Below are 20,710 nucleotides of genomic sequence, written 5' to 3' on the forward strand. Positions count from 1 at the left end.
CCCCAAAATGGTTTGAGGACTGGGGTACCCACAATGCATTATAACGGGAACGTTGTGACGTCATGTTGTTGCGCAAGAACTGCACGACCCAACAAGAAGCCTGTGGGTGGTGGTCGGTTCGTTCATCCTTTTTATAGTAAAAGCAACTGAACTAACTAGCACGCTAATTTGGATTAGCCCTACCCAAATCAGTTAATTAAGCCCAGGTAAGCACCATTTCGCAAGCTTTTGGGAGCTAGCTGCTACTAGCCAGCTAAGGGCATGCTAACGAAGCTGAGCTAGAACAAGTAACGTTAAGATGGTTCAACGTTAGCGTAGCGAAATTGCCAATAGCTTATAGTGAATTGTAATAAAACAGCAAGTAAACGTTCGCTAACTAGAAGTTTTGATACAATAATACAGTGCATTCAGATAGTGTAGACCCCTTGACTTTTCCCAAATATTATTACGTTACAGCCTTATTCTAAAATTGATTAAATTGTACCCCGCCCCCAATTCTACACACAATACCCCATAATGACAAAGCCAAAGGGGAAAAAAAAAGATTTTTGCAAATGTGTAGAGAATACAAACTGAAATATCACATTTTACATAGGTATTCAGACCCTTTATTCAGTACTTTGTTGAAGCACCATGACTCTACAAGCTTGGCACACCTGTATTTGGGGAGTTTCTCCCATTCTTCTCTGCCGATCCTCTCAAGAGCTGTCAGGTTGGATGGGGAGCGTCGCCTCAGATATTTTCAGGTCTCTCCAGAGATGTTCGATCGGGTTCAATTCCGTGCCACTCAAGGATATTCAGAGACTTGTCCCGAAGCCACTCCTTGGTCTTGGTTGTGTACTTAGGGTCGTTGTCCTGTTGGAAGGTGAACCTTTGCCCCAGTCTGAGGTCCTGGACTCTGAAGCAGGTTTTCATTAAGTATCTCTCTGTACTTTGCTACGTTCATCTTTCCCTCGATCTGCTGAACAACATCCCCACAGCATGATGCTGCCACCACCAAGCTTCACTGTAGGGATGGTGCCAGATTTCCTCCAGATGTGACGCTTCGCATTCAGGCCAAAGAGTTCGAGTTTGGTTTCATCAGACCAGAGAATCTTGTTTCCCTTGGTCTGAGAGTCCTTTAGGTGCCTTTGGCAAACTCCAAGTGGGCTGTCATGTGCCTTTTTACTGAGGAGTGGCTTCCATCTGGCTACTCTAGTATAAAGGCCTGATTGGGGAAGTGCTGCAGAGATGGTTGTCCTACTGGAAGGTTCTCCCATCTCCACAGAGAAACTCTAGAGCTATGTCAGAGTCAACATCTGGTTCTTGGTCACCTCGCCGACCCTTCTCCCCCGATTTCTCAGCTTGGCTGGGCGGCCAGCTCTAGGAAGAGTCTTGGTGGTTCCAAACTTCTTCCATTTAAGAATGATGTAGACCACTGTGTTCTTCGGGACCTTCAATGTTGCAGAGATTTGTTTTGTACCCTTCCCCAGACCTGTGCCTCGACACAATCCTGTCTCGGAGCTCTACGGACAATTCTTTTGTTCGCATGGCTTGGTTTTTGCTCTGACATCCACTGTCAGCTGGTGGACCTTATATAGACAGGTGTGTGTCTTTCCAAACCATGTCCAATCAATTGAATTTAACACAGGTGGACTCCAATCAAGTTGTAGAAACATCTCAAGGATGATCAACGAAAACAGGATGCACCTGAGATCAATTTCGAGTCTCATAGCAAAGGGTCTGAATACTTATGTAAATAAGGTATTATTGTTTTTTTATTTTTAATACATTTGCAAAAAATTCTAAACCTGTTCACATTGTCATTATGGGGTATTGTGAGTAGATTGGATATCTTTTTTTAAATACATTTTAGAATAAGTCTGTAACAGAACAAATTTTTGAAAAAGGGAAGTTGATTATCGAGTTGATTATTCCTTTTATACCATGGTTATAATTTAACACGTTTGCTGCTAGAAATGTGTTAAAACATCCAGTTGAAATAATGCACGCTCTAGAATGCCCTTCAAGTATTCAACAATGACATGGTATAATTAAGCAATAAGGCTTGAGGGGGTGTGGTATATGGCCAATATACCACTGCTAAGGGCTGTTCTTAGCCGTGGTATATTGTCCAAATACCATAAACCTCCGTGGTGCCTTATTGCTATTATAAACTGGTTAACAACATAATTAGAGCAGTAAAAATACATGTTTTGTCATATCTGTGGTACATTGTCTGATATACCACGGCTGTCAGCCAATCAGCATTCAGGGCTTGACCACCCAGGATATAATGCCCATTATAAACTGGGTGGTTTGAGCCCTGAACACTGATTGGCTGACAACCGTGGTATATCAGACTGGATACGACTGGATATGACAAATTATTTTTACTGCTCTAATTACGTTGACCAGTTTATAATAGCAATAAGGCACCTTGGGAGTTTGTGGTATATAATTAATATACAGAGGCTAAGGCCTGTATCCAGGCACTGCGTTGCGTCGTGATAAGAACAGCCCTTAGACGTGGTATATTGGACACATACCACACCCCCTCGGGCCTTATTGCTTTAAATAACGCACAGTATATCCGCACAGTAGAATTCGATGGCTAAGTTCATTCATAGATGTTCGAGCTGCTTTTGAAAGCAAAAGGTTAATTGAAAACATTATTTTCGTTGCTGAATTAGATTTTCATAATAGCAAGCTAGGACTGATGGTTTGGTTAGCTGAACTAGCAAGTCTTTTTGGTTACCAAGTCTACTCTAGCTACTCTAGTAAACTAGCTAGCTACTATATGTTAAACACATTCATAGCAGCAAATGTGTTAAATTATAGTCATGGTATGAAAGGGATAATGAATTCGGGGCTCTATGCGTTCTCTAAAAAAATTATGCAACTCTTGTGGAATGTTAGTTCACTCCTCTAGCGCGTCGTGGAACACACCTCCCACGTCGTTCATTATTTTCCACAGAACTCGTTGATTATCTCTTACATAATGCACACTCTAGAATGCTCTTCAAGCCAATCAGGAGTATTCAACAATGCCGGAGTATTCAACAATGCTAGCGAAAATGTTCTAGATATCTAGTTGGCTAGACATGATTTGTGTCATGCCGTAACTAGCTAGTCTGCGTTAGCGAACAGTAGCTAGCTAGATGGCCGAGGGGAACAGATGTGTGAAGACTGGCTGCTAGCCAGTTAGCTTCCACTAAACCTTCCAGGGCATGACACAAATCATGTCCAGCCAACTAGATATCTAGAACATTTTTGCTAGGTAGCTAACGCTGTCTAACTAGCTATGCGTGTTTTATGGTGACTGAAAGAGTCAAACCAGTAACTTTACCACCGTGTTGGTTTTGTACTTCCTAGACTGATGTACATCACATCATTAATGTGTTGTGCAGTTGAGAAACCCGGCTATAAAATAAGCAGTAATACGTGTATGATGGCTACCTGATATGAGAATGTGTCTAACTGAATCCTGCTACTGTTTGGCTTCCCTCCTGTCCCCTCCAGGAGATTTGTAGAGGCCAGACTGGCTATGTCTGAGCCCTGAGGCACAGCAGAGCATCCCAACTGGACCACTACAAGTAAGACCTGCTAGTAGTAAGCCCATATCTAACCAGGGCTTGGGTCAGTTCCAATGCAATTCAGTCTATTCAGAGAGTGAATAGCAATTCAGTTTCAATTCCTCTCTAAATAGAAATTAAATGGACCCAATCCATTTGTTCTTAACGGACTTGCCTACTTAAATAAAGGTTAAATAAAACATTTAAAAATAAACAAATAGCAGAATATAAGATCCACATTCTGCTATTTGTTTATTTTTAAATGTTTTATTTAACCTTTATTTAAGTAGGCAAGTCCGTTAAGAACAAATTACTATTTACAATGACGGCCTACCAAAAGCCAAAAGGCCTCCTGCGGGGACAGGGGCTGGGAATAAAAATATAGGACCAAACACACATCACGACAAGAGACACTACAACACTACATAAAAAGATCCCTAAGACAACAACAGTGTGGCTGTGTATTTTTCCCTGTCAACATTGTGAGTTGCAGCCCAGTTTAATTCACTCACACGCTGCAGAGGGTTGATCAATTGAGACAAAAGCCATTGTGTCTCTTAAAGAGAGGAAATAAAATGACTGTGACCAGTTCTGAGAGCTGACCGTCTCCCTCTCCCCTACAGTGCAGTGAACCAAATGGGTCGTTGTGTCTTTCTGTTCCTGCTGCTACAGACCCTGCAGACATTGGCCGAAGGTAGACGTAAAGTATATCTACCGCTCTCTCTCATATGGACATTTGCTTTGCATGTGTGTTAACTCTCTCCCCTTCTTCTTCTCCTCTCTCTCTACTAGATGGCCAGTTGCTGTGCGTGTGTGAGGGTAGCGGCTGCCTCAACTCCCCCCAGTGCGAGGGCTCTCAGTGCTACTCGTCGGTGGCGGTCAGTAGCCATGGGGCCGTAGTAACACGGGGCTGCCTGCAGGGATCAGAGAAGACCCGTTTGATCTGTTCCACGGCCTCCTCCCTCAGCCATGCCCTGCTCTGCTGCTCCAGCTTCATGTGCAACCGCAACGCCACCGCTAGCTCACTACTGCCCCTCCTCGCTACAGGCGGGAATTGCACCCTTTAAACTACGTTTAAGAAAAGCAAAGACTTTGGCTTGTTTCATGGCATGCTGGGTCCAGTTATAGTGATGTAACATTTTCTCTCTCCCTCTTCTGCCTTTCTCTCCCTCCAGCTCCAGAAGAAGAGCCTGTGAGGTATCGTGTGGAGACTCTGGCCCTGTTTGTATTGGGTCCAGTAGTGATCCTTACCCTCCTGTCAGTCTTATCTGTGTTGGGCTGCAGGAGGCTGCACCACGGCAGGCTACAGCGACTACAGGAGTTTGACCCAGAACAGGATGCGATTGATGGACTCATCACCTCTAATGTTCGGGACAGCACTCTGGCTGTAAGAAGAAAAGGCTTGTATAAGTTTGTTTGCGTGTATTTTATAGAGAGAACCCTGATGACCTCTGTCTCTCCCACTTCTCTCTCTAGGAGCTGTTGGACCACTCCTGTACGTCAGGCAGTGGTTCAGGCCTGCCCTTCCTGGTCCAGAGAACTGTGGCCAGACAGATCAGCCTGATGGAGTGTGTAGGTACGTAGAAACGCAACAATTAGATCAACCTGATGGAGTGTGTAGGTATGTAGAAACGCAACAATTAGATCATTAGTACATAGAATCACAAGACATACAACAGACAAACACATACAGTGGGGCAAAAAAAGTATTTAGTCAGTCACCAATTGTGCAAGTTCTCCCACTTAAAAAGATGAGAGAGGCCTGTAATTTTCATCATAGGTACACTTCAACCATGACAGACAAAATTAGAAAAAAAATCCAGAAAATCACATTGTAGGATTTTGAATGAATTTATTTGCAAATTATGGTGGAAAATAAGTATTTGGTCACCTACAAACAAGCAAGATTTCTGGCTCTCACAGACCTGTAACTTATTCTTTAAGAGGCTCCTCTGTCCTCCACTCGTTACCTGTATTAATGGCACCTGTTTGAACTTGTTATCAGTATAAAAGATACCTGTCCATAACCTCAAACAGTCACACTCCAAACTCCACTATGGCCAAGACCAAAGGGCTGTCAAAGGACACCAGAAACAAAATTGTAGACCTGCACCAGGCTGGGAAGACTGAATCTGCAATAGGTAAGCAGCTTGGTTTGAAGAAATCAACTGTGGGAGCAATTATTAGGAAATGGAAGACATACAAGACCACTGATAATCTCCCTCGATCTGTGGGGCTCCACGCAAGATCTCACCCCGTGGGGTCAAAATGATCACAAAAACGATGAGCAAAAATCCCAGAACCACACGGGGGGACCTAGTGAATGACCTGCAGAGAGCTGGGACCAAAGTAACAAAGCCTACCATCAGTAACACACTACGCTGCCAGGGACTCAAATCCTGCAGTGCCAGACGTCTCCCCCTGCTTAAGCCAGTACATGTCCAGGCCTGTCTGAAGTTTGCTAGAGAGCAAAAACCTCCTTCCATCAGCAAAGGCATTGAAGATGAAACGTGGCTGGGTCTTTCAGCATGACAATGATCCCAAACACACCGCCCGGGCAACGAAGGAGTGGCTTCGTAAGAAGCATTTCAAGGTCCTGGAGTGGCCTAGCCAGTCTCCAGATCTCCATAGAACCCCATAGAAAATCTTTGGAGGGAGTTGAAAGTCTGTGTTGCCCAGCAACAGCCTCAAAACATCACTGCTCTAGAGGAGATCTGCATGGAGGAATGGGCCAAAATATCAGCAACAGTGTGTGAAAACCTTTTGAAGACTTACAGAAAACGTTTGCCAACAAAGGGTATATAACAAAGTATTGAGATTAACAAAAGTTTTTGACCAAATACTTATTTTCCACCATAATTTGCAAATAAATTCATTAAAAATCCTACAATGTGATTTTTTTTTCTCATTTTGTCTGTCATAGTTGAAGTGTACCTATGATAAATACAGGCCTCTCATCTTTTTAAGTGGGAGAACTTGCACAATTGGTGGCTGACTAAATACTTTTTTGCCCCACTGTATAACAGAAATGTAAACATGGGTTTTGTAACGAATGAGGTCTCTCTCCCCATGTCTTTAGGGAAGGGGCGTTATGGAGAGGTCTGGAGGGGTCAGTGGCAGGGGGAGAACGTGGCTGTGAAAATCTTTTCCTCCCGGGACGAGAGGTCATGGTTCAGGGAGACTGAGATCTACAACACAGTGCTGCTGAGACACGAGAACATACTGGGTGAGTAGGAGTCCATCTCTCTCTCTAACCCACATCCAGACACAAGCACACAACAGCATATTGAACAATGTTAAGATATGAAATGGTAATATTCAAATAATATTTAAAATGGTCAGCGTTCTACCCAAAGAATGTAAGAGGGGTGGTCTTATCATATACAGTGCCTTCGGAAAGTATTCAGACCCCTTGATCTTTTCCACATTGTTACTTTACAGCCTTATTCTAAAATGGATTAAGTCATTTTCCCCCCTCAATCTACACACAACACCCCATAATGACAAAGCAAAAACAGGTTTGTAGAAATGTTTTCACACAAAAAAAAAGTGAGGTTGGATAGGGAGCGTTGCTGCACAGCTATTTTCAGTTTTTTTGGTACCCCAGATCTGTGCCTCGACACAATCCTGTCTTGAAGCTCTACAGACAATTTCTTCAACCTCATGGCTTGGTTTTTGCTCTGACATGCATGGTCAACTGTGGGACCTTATATAGACAGGTGTGTGCCTTTCCGAATCATGTCCAATTAATTGAATTTAACACAGGTGGACTCCAAGTTGTAGAAAGATCTCAAGGATGATCAATGAAAACAAGATCAAATCAAATTTATTTATATAGCCCTTCGTACATCAGCTGATATCTCAAAGTGCTGTACAGAAACCCAGCCTAAAACCCCAAACAGCAAGCAAAGCAGGTGTAGAAGCACGGTGGCTAGGAAAAACTCCCTAGAAAGGCCAAAACCTAGGAAGAAACCTAGAGAGGAACCAGGCTATGTGGGGTGGCCAGTCCTCTTCTGGCTGTGCCGGGTGGAGATTATAACAGAACATGGCCAAGATGTTCAAATGTTCATAAATGACCAGCATGGTTGAATAATAGTAAGGCAGAACAGTTGAAACTGGAGCAGCAGCATGGCCAGGTGGACTGGGGACAGCAAGGAGTCATCATGTCAGGTAGTCCTGGGGCATGGTCCTAGGGCTCAGGTCCTCCGAGAGAGAGAAAGAAAGAGAGAAGGAGAAAATTAGAGAACGCACACTTAGATTCACACAGGACAGCGAATAGGACAGGAGAAGTACTCCAGATATAACAAACTGACCCTAGCCCCCTGACACATAAACTACTGCAGCATAAATACTGGAGGCTGAGACAGGAGGGGTCAGGAGACACTGTGGCCCCATCCGAGGACACCCCCGGACAGGGCCAAACAGGAAGGATATAACCCCACCCACTTTGCCAAAGCACAGCCCCCACACCACTAGAGGGATAACTTCAACCACCAACTTACCATCCTGAGACAAGGCTGAGTATAGCCTACAAAGATCTCCGCCACGGCACAACCCAAGGGGGGGCGCCAACCCAGACAGGATGACCACAACAGTGAATCAACCCACTCAGGAGACACACCCCCTCCAGGGACGGCATGAGAGAGCCCCAGTAAGCCAGTGACTCAGCCCCTGTAATAGGGTTAGAGGCAGAGAATCCCAGTGGAAAGAGGGGAACCGGCCAGGCAGAGACAGCAAGGGCGGTTCGTTGCTCCAGAGCCTTTCCGTTCACCTTCCCACTCCTGGGCCAGACTACACTCAATCATATGACCCACTGAAGAGATGAGTCTCAGTAAAGACTTAAAGGTTGAGACCGAGTTTGCGTCTCTGACATGGGTAGGCAGACCGTTCCATAAAAATTGAGCTCTATAGGAGAAAGCCCTGCCTCCAGCTGTTTGCTTAGAAATTCTATGGACAATTAGGGGGCCTGCGTCTTGTGACCGTAGCGTACGTGTAGGTATGTACGGCAGGACCAAATCAGAGAGATAGGTGGGAGCAAGCCCATGTAATGCTTTGTAGGTTAGCAGTAAAACCTTGAAATCAGCCCTTGCTTTGACAGGAAGCCAGTGTAGAGAGGCTAGCACTGGAGTAATATGATCAATTTTTTGGGTTCTAGTCAGGATTCTAGCAGCCGTATTTAGCACTAACTGAAGTTTATTTAGTGCTTTATCCGGGTAGCCGGAAAGTAGAGCATTGCAGTAGTCTAACCTAGAAGTGACAAAAGCATGGATTAATTTTTCTGCATCAGTTTTGGACAGAAAGTTTCTGATTTTTGCAATGTTACGTAGATGGAAAAAAGCTGTCCTCGAAATGGTCTTGATATGTTCTTCAAAAGAGAGATCAGGGTCCAGAGTAACACCGAGGTCCTTCACAGTTTTATTTGAGACGACTGTACAACCATTAAGATTAATTGTCAGATTCAACAGAAGATCTCTTTGTTTCTTGGGACCTAGAACAAGCATCTCTGTTTTGTCCGAGTTTAATAGTAGAAAGTTTGCAGCCATCCACTTCCTTATGTCTGAAACACATGCTTCTAGCGAGGGCAATTTTGGGGCTTCACCATGTTTCATTGAAATGTACAGCTGTGTGTCATCCGCATAGCAGTGAAAGTTAACATTATGTTTTCGAATAACATCCCCAAGAGGTCAAATATATAGTGAAAACAATAGTGGTCCTAAAACGGAACCTTGAGGAACACCGAAATTTACAGTTGATTTGTCAGAGGACAAACCATTCACAGAGACAAACTGATATCTTTCCGACAGATAAGATCTAAACCAGGCCAGAACATGTCCGTGTAGACCAATTTGGGTTTCCAATCTCTCCAAAAGAATGTGGTGATCGATAGTATCAAAAGCAGCACTAAAGTCTAGGAGCATAAGGACAGATGCAGAGCCTCGGTCCGATGCCATTAAAATGTCATTTACCACCTTCACAAGTGCAGTCTCAGTGCTATGATGGGGTCTAAAACCAGACTGAAGCATTTCGTATACATTGTTTTTCTTCAGGAAGGCAGTGAGTTGCTGCGCAACAGCCTTCTCTAAAATTTTTGAGAGGAATGGAAGATTCGATATAGGCCGATAGTTTTTTATATTTTCTGGGTCAAGGTTTGGCCACTTTTAGTGAGTTTGGTACACATCCAGTGGATAGAGAGCCGTTTATTATGTTCAACATAGGAGGGCCAAGCACAGGAAGCAGCTCTTTCAGTAGTTTAGTTGGAATAGGGTCCAGTATGCAGCTTGAAGGTTTAGAGGCCATGATTATTTTCATCATTGTGTCAAGAGATATAGTACTAAAACACTTGAGCGTCTCTCTTGATCCTAGGTCCTGGCAGAGTTGTGCAGACTCAGGACAACTGAGGTTTGGAGGAATACGCAGGTTTAAAGAGGAGTCTGTAATTTGCTTTCTAATAATCATAATCTTTTCCTCAAAGAAGTTCATGAATTTATCTCTGCTAAAGTGAAAGTCATCCTCTCTTGGGGAATGCTGCTTCTTAGTTAGCTTTGCGACAGTATCAAAAAGGAATTTCGGATTGTTCTTATTTTCCTCAATTAAGTTCGAAAAATAGGATGATCGAGCAGCAGTAAGGGCTCTTCGGTACTGCACGGTACCGTCTTTCCAAGCTAGTCGGAAGACTTCCAGTTTGGTGTGGCGCCATTTCCGTTCCAATTTTCTGGAAGCTTGCTTCAGAGCTCAGGATGCACCTGAGCTCAATTTTAAGTCTCATAGCAAAGGGTCTGAATATGTATGTATATAATTCTCTTATTAATACATTTGCAAAAATGTCTTAGCCTGTTTTCGCTTTGTCATTATTGGGTATTGTGTGTAGAATCCAATTTAGAATAAGGCTGTAACGTAACAAAATGTGGAAAAAGTCAAGGGGTCTGAATACTTTCCGAATGGCCTGTAAGACCATTACAGGTGTTTAAAAATCTCCCGCCGTACTCAGCAGCAGCACCTTGTTAAAAATTCCCGGGGAGAACCCGATGGTAATATTAAAATAATAGTTATTAGTTAAGATATTTGACCTCTCCGTTTCCTTCCAGGCTTCATGGCGTCAGATATGACGTCTCGTAACTCCAGCACCCAGCTCTGGCTTATCACACATTACCATGACAACGGCTCGCTCTACGACTACCTCCAGAGGGTTCCCGTGGAGACGGGGGAGGGCCTAGCGATGGCGACGTCGGTGGCGTGCGGTTTGGTGCACCTGCATACGGAGATCTTCGGCACCGAGGGGAAGCCGGCCATCGCTCATCGAGACCTGAAGAGCAAGAATATACTGGTGACCAAGGAGCTACGCTGTTGTATAGCTGATCTGGGTCAGTACTGTGTGTGTCTGAGTGTCTGTCTTTACATGCTACTAATTAGCGTCGGTACTTAAATCCAATGTGAAAGAAATGTCAGATTGATAGATGCAGAGCCATATAACAAAAAATAAACAGGGCACCCACAGTCACACACAGTAGCCATTTTGTGCCCGTACTGACCAGTTTCTCTCCTCTCCCCCTGTTCCCTACAGGCCTGGCAGTAACCCACTCCCAGTCAGACAATCAGCTGGATGTAGGAAACAACCCCAAGGTGGGCACCAAGCGCTACATGGCTCCTGAGGTGTTGGATGAGTCCATCCAGACAGATTGTTTTGATGCCTATAAGAGAGTGGACATCTGGGCCTTCGGTCTGGTGCTGTGGGAGATCGCTAGGAGAACCTACAGCAACGGTGACGACTAATAATGTTTTTATTACCTTAAATAGTTCAGAAACCTCTGACGTCAAGTGGCTTCCTCTCCTCGTCCCCTTTCCTTCACCTAGCCCCTGTAACCCTTGACCCTAACACTAGATGTCTTCTTACCTCTGTGATCAGGTATTGTGGAGGAGTACAAGCCTCCGTTCTATGACCAGGTGCCTAACGACCCCAGCTTTGAGGACATGAGGAAGGTGGTGTGTGTGGAACAACAACGACCGTTCATCCCCAACCGCTGGTTCTCCGACCCTGTGAGTATGACCACTACATGACCGTTAAATGACCACACACACTGGTACCATGACCTTAACGGTAACACTACATTAAGGTAATCCGTTCTCAGGTTTCTGTGTTTCAAACCCTGTCTTCTTGCGTATCAACTTACAATGACCCTCTCCATCTCTCTCCCCCTCTCCTCTTTCTGTCTCCCTCTCTCCTCTTTCTGTCTCCCTATCTCTTTCTCCCCCCCCCCCCCCCACCCCACCCTCTCTCTCTAGACCCTGTGTGCCCTGGTGAAACTGATGAAGGAGTGTTGGTACCAGAACCCCTCGGCTCGCCTCACAGCCCTGCGCATCAAAAAGACCCTGAACAAGATCCATAGCTCCCTGGAGAAAGGAAAGAAGTCGTGAGGAAAGGAGGACGACTGCCAGAGGAGAGATAGAAAGAAGTCAGGGAAGTAGAGATGCCAGATCAGATGGACACAGCTGCTGCTACTGAACATGAATGTTGTTTTCCTTATTGGCTGAATGCTGAACTGAACTAGCTGGTCACTCAGTGTGAGATGGTGTTACCGTAGCCTTACCCTGCTTTAAAGGCCTGTGCACGCTGCAGGGGTCAAGGCTGGGGCTCAGACCCTCTACACACACGCACTTCTGCCCATTTGTCGTTTCAATGTTCAGCCAATCATATTATGTTGCTCTACTCAGACAATCAGATGTGTATTCCAATGTAGCTACACACACGAACAAAGACACACACAATCTTGAGTTCAGTTACACAGGAACAGAGCCAATAGGATCAAATGAACGCTGTGGTTGTGAACTCTATAGTAAAATATGTATGTAGTGTGCTTTATGTGTAGGGTGGGACTATGATGATTTGTAATGTTATGACTAGGAGTTCGGGAGTTGGTCTTGGTAAGGGAAAACTGATTACATTACAAGGAAACTTTGTAATGCAGTTTTTTGGCTGGTAAGACATTGTGTATTTACAAAGGAAGTCAGGAGACATGCCTCCACATGCTTTGAATTGTGAGCTGTGAATGCATTATTGTTATAAATATTGGAACCACATACTGATTCAGTATTGTATGCTTTGTAGAATTCCACCCAGTGCTCTTGATTTACTTCAGACCTGCGCCATGTTGGCAGAGTTTTCACCTTGACTAGTTTCAAAAGTGAAAAACTCTCCCAAACCAGAGTGCAGCCTTTGAGGCCCTAAACCAGATTTGGTTGTGTGGCCCCCCACCTTGCGACAAAACATTTTATTGCCCCCCCTCTACGGAGGAGAGAGAATGTTTTTTTTGAATGTGATTGTCCTGTGTAGTAGCTGTTTGGAATTTCAGCCTGTTTTGGTGGAAGTTGCAGCCTTCCATGGTGACATCACCATGTGGTAAATGAGTTAATAGACCAGTAAAGAGTTCCAAACCTCTCCCAATAACACTTAGTTTTCCACTCAGAAAGTGCTAGTAAAGTTTTTTTTGCTTTAGAAAGTGCTCTTGCTTAAGAAGCTATTTTTGACAATTTTAATTAAACAATCACAGGTACTTAAAGGGATCCTTCTGTATTTTACCAATGAAGCCCTTTATCTCCTTCCCCAGAGTTGGATGAACTGGATAACATTTGTATGTCTCTGCATCCCGTATGAAGTCAGTTGGAGGTTGTCAATGCTAACTAGTCTAAGGTATCTACTAGCAGGTGCTAATTCTAGCTAGCAATCGCACTAACGCTAGTTAATAACTTCCTTCAAACGGCACGTAGACACACATGAGTTAATCTGTCTATGAGGAAGTAGAAAAGGTATGGAATTGTATTCACTCACTACTGTAAATCGCTCTGGATACTGTACATCACTTTTTGTCATCTAGAGTCTGCTAAATAACAACAAAAAGGGGGGCTTATTGCCAAAATCCTGAAGTATTCCTTAAATGTTACCCAGAAATGATTTGATATTGATATATAAACGGAAACATTAACACATTTTGACAATTTCCTGTAATTCTACACTATTAACACGTCATGTTAATATGATATCTGAGTGAGAATGACAAACCAAATCAATGGGGCCCCCCTGCATGTGCCCTGTGGGTATTTGGCCATGATTACTACACATTTAGATAGCTGGCTAGACTAGCTGACATGGTTAATTGAGTGACTGTCAGCGACTGACATAAGACAAACTGCTGTTGCACAACAACATTTCTAAATTGCAGCTGGTATATTCTACTATTCTTACTCTCAATAGTAAATTGAGACCCTGCTGAGTTCCTGTTTTTGGGGGGATCCCGGAGGCCCTTAGTGCCCGCTCATGTCACTTATGCCTGGAACCGGCCCTGCCAGAGTGTCAGGCAAGTTTAATCACATGAACCTAATGATTCTGCTCAGCCAGGACTTTACCTGATTGGGATTAGTGGACAGGATCGCCAACGCATAGGAAACAGACTTGTTCCTTTTGAGAGAAAGATTTACAGGAAAAGCCAGGATTAAATCAGATCCGCAGTAGCCTGGTTATCTGAAAAACACATTGCTCCTTTTGGGGGTCGGAGGTGTAACTGATTGGATTGAATTCTGACCTTAAATTTGTAAGGAATTTATTTGTAATAAGGTCCCTCTATAAGACTCTGTGAAGTGATCTGTTTTCACACTGGTACTGAAGCTAACAGGAGTCGCTCAATTAAGGTTCCAGGTAGAAGTTTCCCCTAACCACAGATTACCATGCTACCCACATCCTAACCTTAACCACTACGGGGATGACATATCAGACCCTGTATCAGGCAACTTCTATCTACTCAAGGAGGTCAAGAGAGAAAATGTGTTTTAAAGGCAGATTAGTGTATTTCTAGGGGCTGGATTAGATCCGTATCGCGGAAGATCCATGTTAGAGCTCGATTGAAATTTAAAGGTAACGTTCAAGAGTTCTCGGAGACAATATTCACGGTAAACACCATTGTCTCACGTCAGATGGCGTCGGCACTCCGCGTCGCTCGTCCCTCAACCAATATCAGTGCATGCCGAATCTTCTCCCTACCTGACGTAAGACAATGCGGTAAACGCTGCATATGTATGACCTTTACTTTACATTTTAACGCGGATCTTCCACTACACGGAATTAATCCAGCCCTTATTCATAGGGCAGCTAACGAATGTGATTGGTTACGTTAAAGCAAGAAATATGAATGGAATTAGAAAACAACCACTGAGATTTGAACATCAGGGCATCAACAAGATCAGAACGTGACCTTCTGGTCCCTGTACCTAGTCCATTGCGCCACTAGGGGGAGCCATCAGTCTTTTTACTGCACATATATAACGCTGTTCAGTCAAATATGTCAGAATGACAGTAGATTGAGAATGTGATTGGTTAAGTATGTTGGGGCAGTGAACTGAAACCACACTGGGATTCGAACTAGTGACCTTGTGTGTCAAAACTAATTCTGTACACCCTCTACCGCTCCCAAGTGGCGCAGCGGTCTAAGGCACTGCATCTCAGTGCTAGAGGCGTCACTACAGACACTTTGGTTGGAATCCAGGCTGTATCACAACCGGCCGTGACTAGGAGTCCTATAGGGGGGCGCACAATTGGTCCAGCGTCGTCCGGGTTTGGCCGGCATTGTAAATAAGAATTTGTTCTTAACTTACTTGCCTGGTTAAATAAAGGCTGAATAAAATTAATTGTTTTAACACCTAACAAGCCTTTCTTTATTTGACATTCACCTGTTGCTGCAAACTCTGCCTACATCCAACCAATCACATTTTATTCTGCCCTCAGAACAAGATCGAAAAAGGAGAACTCCACTGAGCTTTTAACATCAGAGGGCCAGGTGCAGCCACCACATTGCTTATAGTGTAGGGGTTAAGGGTCAATTTGGAATTGGGCATCTATGGGTCCCTTTGGGGAAACGAGCATGCACAATTATTTACATAAAAAGAACCAACCATACATCTAGCTTTTAGAGATTCTGTATTCATTCACAAAATGAGCTTATGTTGTTGCTGTACATTTAAAAATATATATATATATATTTTACATGTAATAAAACAATATCTGCACTGTTACCAAACACCATCTGCTGTCTTCAATTCTGGTGGTAAAATAATAAACTGATTAGGTAAAAAATTATAATCTGCACTATTTACAATGAATGAACACAGATTATACTTACATTAGAAGTTGATCAGACACTTGTACAATGAGAGAACTATGGCCACGGTTATCAGACTGGTCTACTAGGGCCTCATCAGTGCAGGGTAGAGTTGCGTATCAGAGGTAGTTAACTAGGGCCGGGATTCAATCCGATCGCGGATTTGGACAATGCGCCACTTAAGGTCATTTCCGATTGAGCAGACATATGCAGGGTATACTGTGAATGTGGTCTCTGTGAACTCGTAAACATTGCCTTTAAAACGTGCACTGCCGACAAAGTGAGATCAGATTGAATCCTAGCCTAGACAAGCCTTACAGTACCTTTACACAACAATAACACCATACCAGAGATCTGGGCCCAGATTCACAAAACACTTCTTATGCAAAGAAAAGTAAGACATTTCTTGTTAAGAAGGTTTTGTGAAACTGGGCCCTGGAGTCAGCAGTGGAGGTGGTCTGAGTCTGTAGTCTGGAGGGGGGTTTGGGTCAGGGTTCATTGAGTTCATCGGGTATGGTCGTGCAGGGTGAAAGGTCAACTGGTAGTGTCTTATGAGAGTTGAGTGAAGGTCAGGTCAGGTGTTTAAGTTAAGTTAATCAGGGAAGGAGCAATATGGTCATTGCAGGTCGTCCGGCAGGGTCTTATAAGGGTTGAGAATGCCTTTGGGATCTAACATGATCTTAATGTTCCCCATCAGAGCGACAGCCAGGCTGGCTTTACTGTAGTAAATATAGTTCCTCTTCTTCAGGCCCAGGCCGTGCTCTGCGCTGATGCTGCCCTGGAAACGGGCCGTCCACTCATAGACAAAGGGTTCGATGGACGCCAGGAGGTCGGGATCTTTGGTAGGAGAGGTGATGTTCAGGTGGAGGTTACCATCACCTGGTGGGAGGAGAGTACACACACAGTCAGGCATGCGCGCACACACACACACACAGTCAGGCATGCACACACACATACACACACACACACAGTCTTACCAACGTGTCCGTATCCCACCACACTCTTGGCCCTGTTTCCCAGGTGTTCTCTCATATCTGTGACCAGCTGGTAGATCCGTTCCACAGGAAGTGAGATGTCGTATTTATATGTGAAACCATCATGAGTTAAAGCCTCTGTTACCCGCTCACGCAGTGACCAGAGAGCCTAAACACACACAGGAACACACACACAGGAAAACACATTGAGGCAACATGTCTTGCACCCTCCAATGTTTTATCATTCTTTTGAATGATTCTCTTTAATTTGATATCAACATATTCATAAATGAAAGTCACCTTGATTTTGGCCTCCTCCGTTGCTACGGTCCCGTCGATAACCTGGGATGATGTCATGGCCTCCTCCAGAAACTGGTGCAACTTCTCCTCATCGTGGGTGGGGTTAGAGCCGGACGTTTCTATGACGATGTAGAACGGACAGTCTGCGGAACAAAGCAAGAAATAGATAAGAGGCTTTGAACCAATCAGAGTTAGAATTACTCAAACAAACAATTACTAGAATGTTCAAAAGCATTAGAAAATCTGTGTGTGTACCTGTGATGGGGTTAGCCAGTTTCAGGTGTGTGTTCAGCAGTCTCATACACTCTCTGTCCAGGAACTCAAAGGCTGAGAGGATCTCTCCCAGCATGCCTCTACACAGCTGGAAGGTCTGCAGCAGCTGCTCAAAACTTTCACAGCCTGGACACACACACACGATCATATCATCACATTAAATTGTCATGGCGATCATCTCACAGAAGAAACACATCACATGCGTCATATATTGGACTGTGTGAGAGTGCGTAAACATAAATAAGTCAAAAGGAGGATGCATTTGTGACATCAGATGATCACTAGTTACAAGGTCATGTGGGGTCATGAGGTCAGGTCACACCCACCCAGGAAGGCCACGTTGACGGCTTTAGGTTTCCGTGGACACAGGATGGTTACGGCGGTGATGACCCCCAGTGTGCCCTCTGACCCGATGAACAGCTGTTTGAGGTCATATCCTGTGTTGTCCTTCCTCAGGGTGGCTAGGCAGTCCAGGACCCTCCCGTCTGCTAGCACCTACACACAAATACACACACAGAGTATTGGTGCTGTCCTTTATAGTTAGTTGAATTTCAAAAGGCATAGCCCCCTGCCCCCCCCCTCCCCTACTGACCACCTCTAGTCCTAATACTGTCCCTCGTAGGGATCCGTAGCGTAGCAGCCTCAGTCCTCCAGCGTTAGTGGCCACGTTGCCTCCTATATGGCAGCTTCCCTTTGCCCCCAGGTCCAGAGGCATGATGTAGTCCCTGTCCTCTAGGTAAAGAGACAGGTTCTCCAACACACAACCTGCTTGGCACAACAGAATACCTAGCAGGAGAGGAAAGAGAGAGAGAGAGAGAGAGAGAGAGAGAGAGAGAGAGAGAGAGAGAGAGAGGGGTGAGTCTGACTCAACTGGATTGGACTGTAAATACTAGGGCAAAACTTGGAGAATTGGAACAGGAAATTTGACGTGTAACTGACCAATGAATAGTGACAGTAACCCTAGAATTACAGACGATACTGACAGTAACCCTAGAGTTACAAACGATACTGACCGGAGACAGAGTCGAAGTTGAGGACATTGTTCATGAGAGCGGTAGAGAGGATGATCTCATCATAGACAGGAACACTGCCTCCCACCAGCCCTGTGTTACCACCCTGAGGACTCACTGCCAGGTTACGACTGTTACAGTACCTACAGGAGAATCACAACACAACATTAGAACACAGGTATACTGCCTGCTACCAGTCATGTAACACTGCAACAGTAGAGGAAACCTGGCTTCATACACTAGAAGACTGGAGAATAATACCCAAGGATCTGAGAAACTTCCTCTGTGGTCTGGGGCCTCAGCAGAACCTCACTGAAACCTGCACAGACAAAGAGAGGAGATCAACACATCAACTCAATACAACAATAACATAAACAGTTCCTAACAACCCTACAGAGGAGACGAAGATAGCAAGCTCTTTCCTCCACAATCTCCCTCCTCTGACCTATCTTTCTACATTTGAGTTATTTAGCAGACACTCTTATCCACAGTGACTTAAAGTAGTGAGTGCATACATTTTCATATTTGTTTGTACTATTTGTTTCTCTCGCTCTCTCCCTCCCCCTCTCTTTCTTTCTCACCTCTCACTGACTTGAGCCAGTCCACATTACTGGCCTCCAGTATATCTGGGTCAGTGATGGTCCTGCCTGGTATCATCTTGCTGAAGAAGGCCATGTCCTCTGGAGTTACCCTGGAGAAAGGCCTCCTCTCTGGGGCAGCTGTGGGTGACGGGGTGGGTCTCTCTTCCCCAGCATGGAGCTCCCGACAGTGGACGCCACAAGACACGGGCCTGGGTGTCTGGAGCAGGCCGCTGCTAAAGCCTGGGGGTAAAGTTCTGACTACGGCTGGAGGTGAGGCAGTGCTGAGGGGACTCATCCACCTGAGAGCAGTCCTCAGACGCAACCTTCTGTGGAAGAGACCAGCCATGGCTGGGGAGAGAGCGGATGCCTAGAGTGGATGGAGAGGGATACTTAGTTACATTGCAAAGTGTATTATGTGGATGTTTTACATGCACTGACTTTAATTTAAGTTTGACAAATTATTCCTGCAGAACTAAAACCAATCATATAACTACACAATTTAATGTTGTAAATCTAACCACAATCTAATGGTTTAAACACACACACACTACAGTAAGCTAGTGCCATGCAACAATGCCATGCTTCCCATTGTTAACCCACGTGGTGCAGCGGTCTAAGGCACTGCATTTCAGTGCTTGAGGAGTCACTACAGACACCCTGGTTCGAATCCAGGCTGTATCACGTCTGGCCGTGATTGGGAGTCCCATAGGGCGGCGCACAATTGGCCCAGCGTCGTCCGGGTTTGGCCGGTGTAGGCCGTCATTGTAAATAAGAATTTGTTCTTAACTGACTTGCCTAGTTAATTAAAGGTTAAATAAAAAACACTATTTCGTTAACATACTGTACCTGTCACTGTAGTGTTTGTGCTTTTCTTAGATTCTTAGAATGTGCACCATTCTCATTAGATGGACGACGTTTTCCTTGAAAGCAACAGCACTGCAACTTTACACGTCAACCACCGAAAAATACAAGATGTGGCTATAGCTAGCAAACGTTAACGTTACTTCGTATAACGTTTGCTACCAACCAATCGGGGAACGTTGTTGGATGCAAGTGTCTATTAATGTCGTATAATGTCGCAAATATAGCTATCTGTCACAAAGTTCAAGGGCAGATTAAACTACAACGTCAAGATTGTTGTGGTCAATATATTGTTTACATCCGGGACAGCTAGCTAGGAACCTAGTACCTAAGAACAAGTGGGAGGTCAGGACCGTTTAGCTGAAAACACAGTTCTGAGGAGGTGCAACACAAAAAGGGTATTTCCGGTTTTGAATCAAATAAAAGCACAATAAAAGCTTATGTCTGATAAAAACGCTCCTAAAACGTTAGAATAATATTTTGTTTTATTATATAACATTTCAATGGCCACTGTTCTATGAATGATATCTGGGTATAACAAAACAAATCATAACAAAGCTTTTATTTTATCAGCAGTTCATCTTCTGAATTTGATAATAAATGAGTCTCCCTAGGCAGACAAGGTTGGGTTGCATACCTCCCATAATGTTAACAATGTTCCATTGCCCTAGGTCTGGGATTGCCTAGACTAATACATCCTTTTAAGAAAGTATGATCAACTGTAGAAATAGGAACTCATACCGTGCCCTCCTGAATTATTGTCACCTTAGGTAAATATGAACAAAAAAGGCTGTGAAAAATGTAATTGTTGTTTATCAGCTTGATCTTACATTCAAAATATCATATGAATATAACCTTTAACTAGGTTAAAATAGTTTTAAAAATATATTATTTTATTCACAATAATTGTCACCCTTGCATTTAGTACTTTGTGCACCCTCCCTTGGCCAAGATAACAGCTCTGAGTCATCTCATATAATGTTTGATGAGGTGGGAGAACACACCCTCCCTTGG

The 20,710-nt window shown here is 44.2% G+C and overlaps 2 protein-coding genes across 2 annotated transcripts; one reads left to right on the forward strand and one right to left on the reverse strand.

The window, feature by feature from the left end:
• The first annotated feature begins 59 nt into the window (after positions 1-59).
• Positions 60-13,535, forward strand: LOC115120790 (activin receptor type-1-like). The gene is made up of 11 exons (XM_029649767.2): positions 60-206; positions 3,502-3,575; positions 4,178-4,248; positions 4,347-4,601; positions 4,730-4,941; positions 5,031-5,130; positions 6,634-6,780; positions 10,640-10,915; positions 11,116-11,313; positions 11,458-11,588; positions 11,835-13,535. The coding sequence occupies exons 3-11, from the start codon at positions 4,191-4,193 to the stop codon at positions 11,964-11,966; spliced, it is 1,509 nt and encodes a 502-aa protein (XP_029505627.1). The 5' UTR covers positions 60-206; positions 3,502-3,575; positions 4,178-4,190; the 3' UTR covers positions 11,967-13,535.
• Positions 13,536-15,499: 1,964 nt separating this feature from the next.
• On the reverse strand, positions 15,500-20,023 carry LOC115120789 (D-2-hydroxyglutarate dehydrogenase, mitochondrial-like). The gene is made up of 10 exons (XM_029649766.2): positions 19,682-20,023; positions 18,836-19,202; positions 18,516-18,573; positions 18,258-18,397; positions 17,837-18,030; positions 17,571-17,739; positions 17,227-17,370; positions 16,972-17,114; positions 16,675-16,840; positions 15,500-16,576 (listed from the first exon to the last, which is right to left on the reverse strand). The coding sequence occupies exons 2-10, from the start codon at positions 19,179-19,181 to the stop codon at positions 16,314-16,316; spliced, it is 1,623 nt and encodes a 540-aa protein (XP_029505626.1). The 5' UTR covers positions 19,182-19,202; positions 19,682-20,023; the 3' UTR covers positions 15,500-16,313.
• Positions 20,024-20,710: the final 687 nt, after the last annotated feature.

This window comes from Oncorhynchus nerka, unplaced genomic scaffold (assembly GCF_034236695.1).
Source record: "Oncorhynchus nerka isolate Pitt River unplaced genomic scaffold, Oner_Uvic_2.0 unplaced_scaffold_1429, whole genome shotgun sequence".
NCBI classification, from domain to species: Eukaryota; Metazoa; Chordata; class Actinopteri; order Salmoniformes; family Salmonidae; genus Oncorhynchus; species Oncorhynchus nerka.

Bases quoted from the DNA above. Each gene is read 5' to 3' on its own strand.
- LOC115120789 (XM_029649766.2), bottom strand. From the start codon at position 19,181: ATGGCTGGTCTCTTCCACAGAAGGTTGCGTCTGAGGACTGCTCTCAGG. The intron at 18,031-18,257 runs GTCAGTATCGTT...CTCTCCTGCTAG, and splicing joins CAACTTCGACTCTGTCTCCG to GTATTCTGTTGTGCCAAGCA. The intron at 16,841-16,971 runs GTGACTTTCATT...GTGTGTGTTTAG, and splicing joins CGGAGGAGGCCAAAATCAAG to GCTCTCTGGTCACTGCGTGA.
- LOC115120790 (XM_029649767.2), top strand. From the start codon at position 4,191: ATGGGTCGTTGTGTCTTTCTGTTCCTGCTGCTACAGACCCTGCAGACA. The intron at 6,781-10,639 runs GTGAGTAGGAGT...GTTTCCTTCCAG, and splicing joins GAGACACGAGAACATACTGG to GCTTCATGGCGTCAGATATG. The intron at 11,589-11,834 runs GTGAGTATGACC...CTCTCTCTCTAG, and splicing joins ACCGCTGGTTCTCCGACCCT to ACCCTGTGTGCCCTGGTGAA.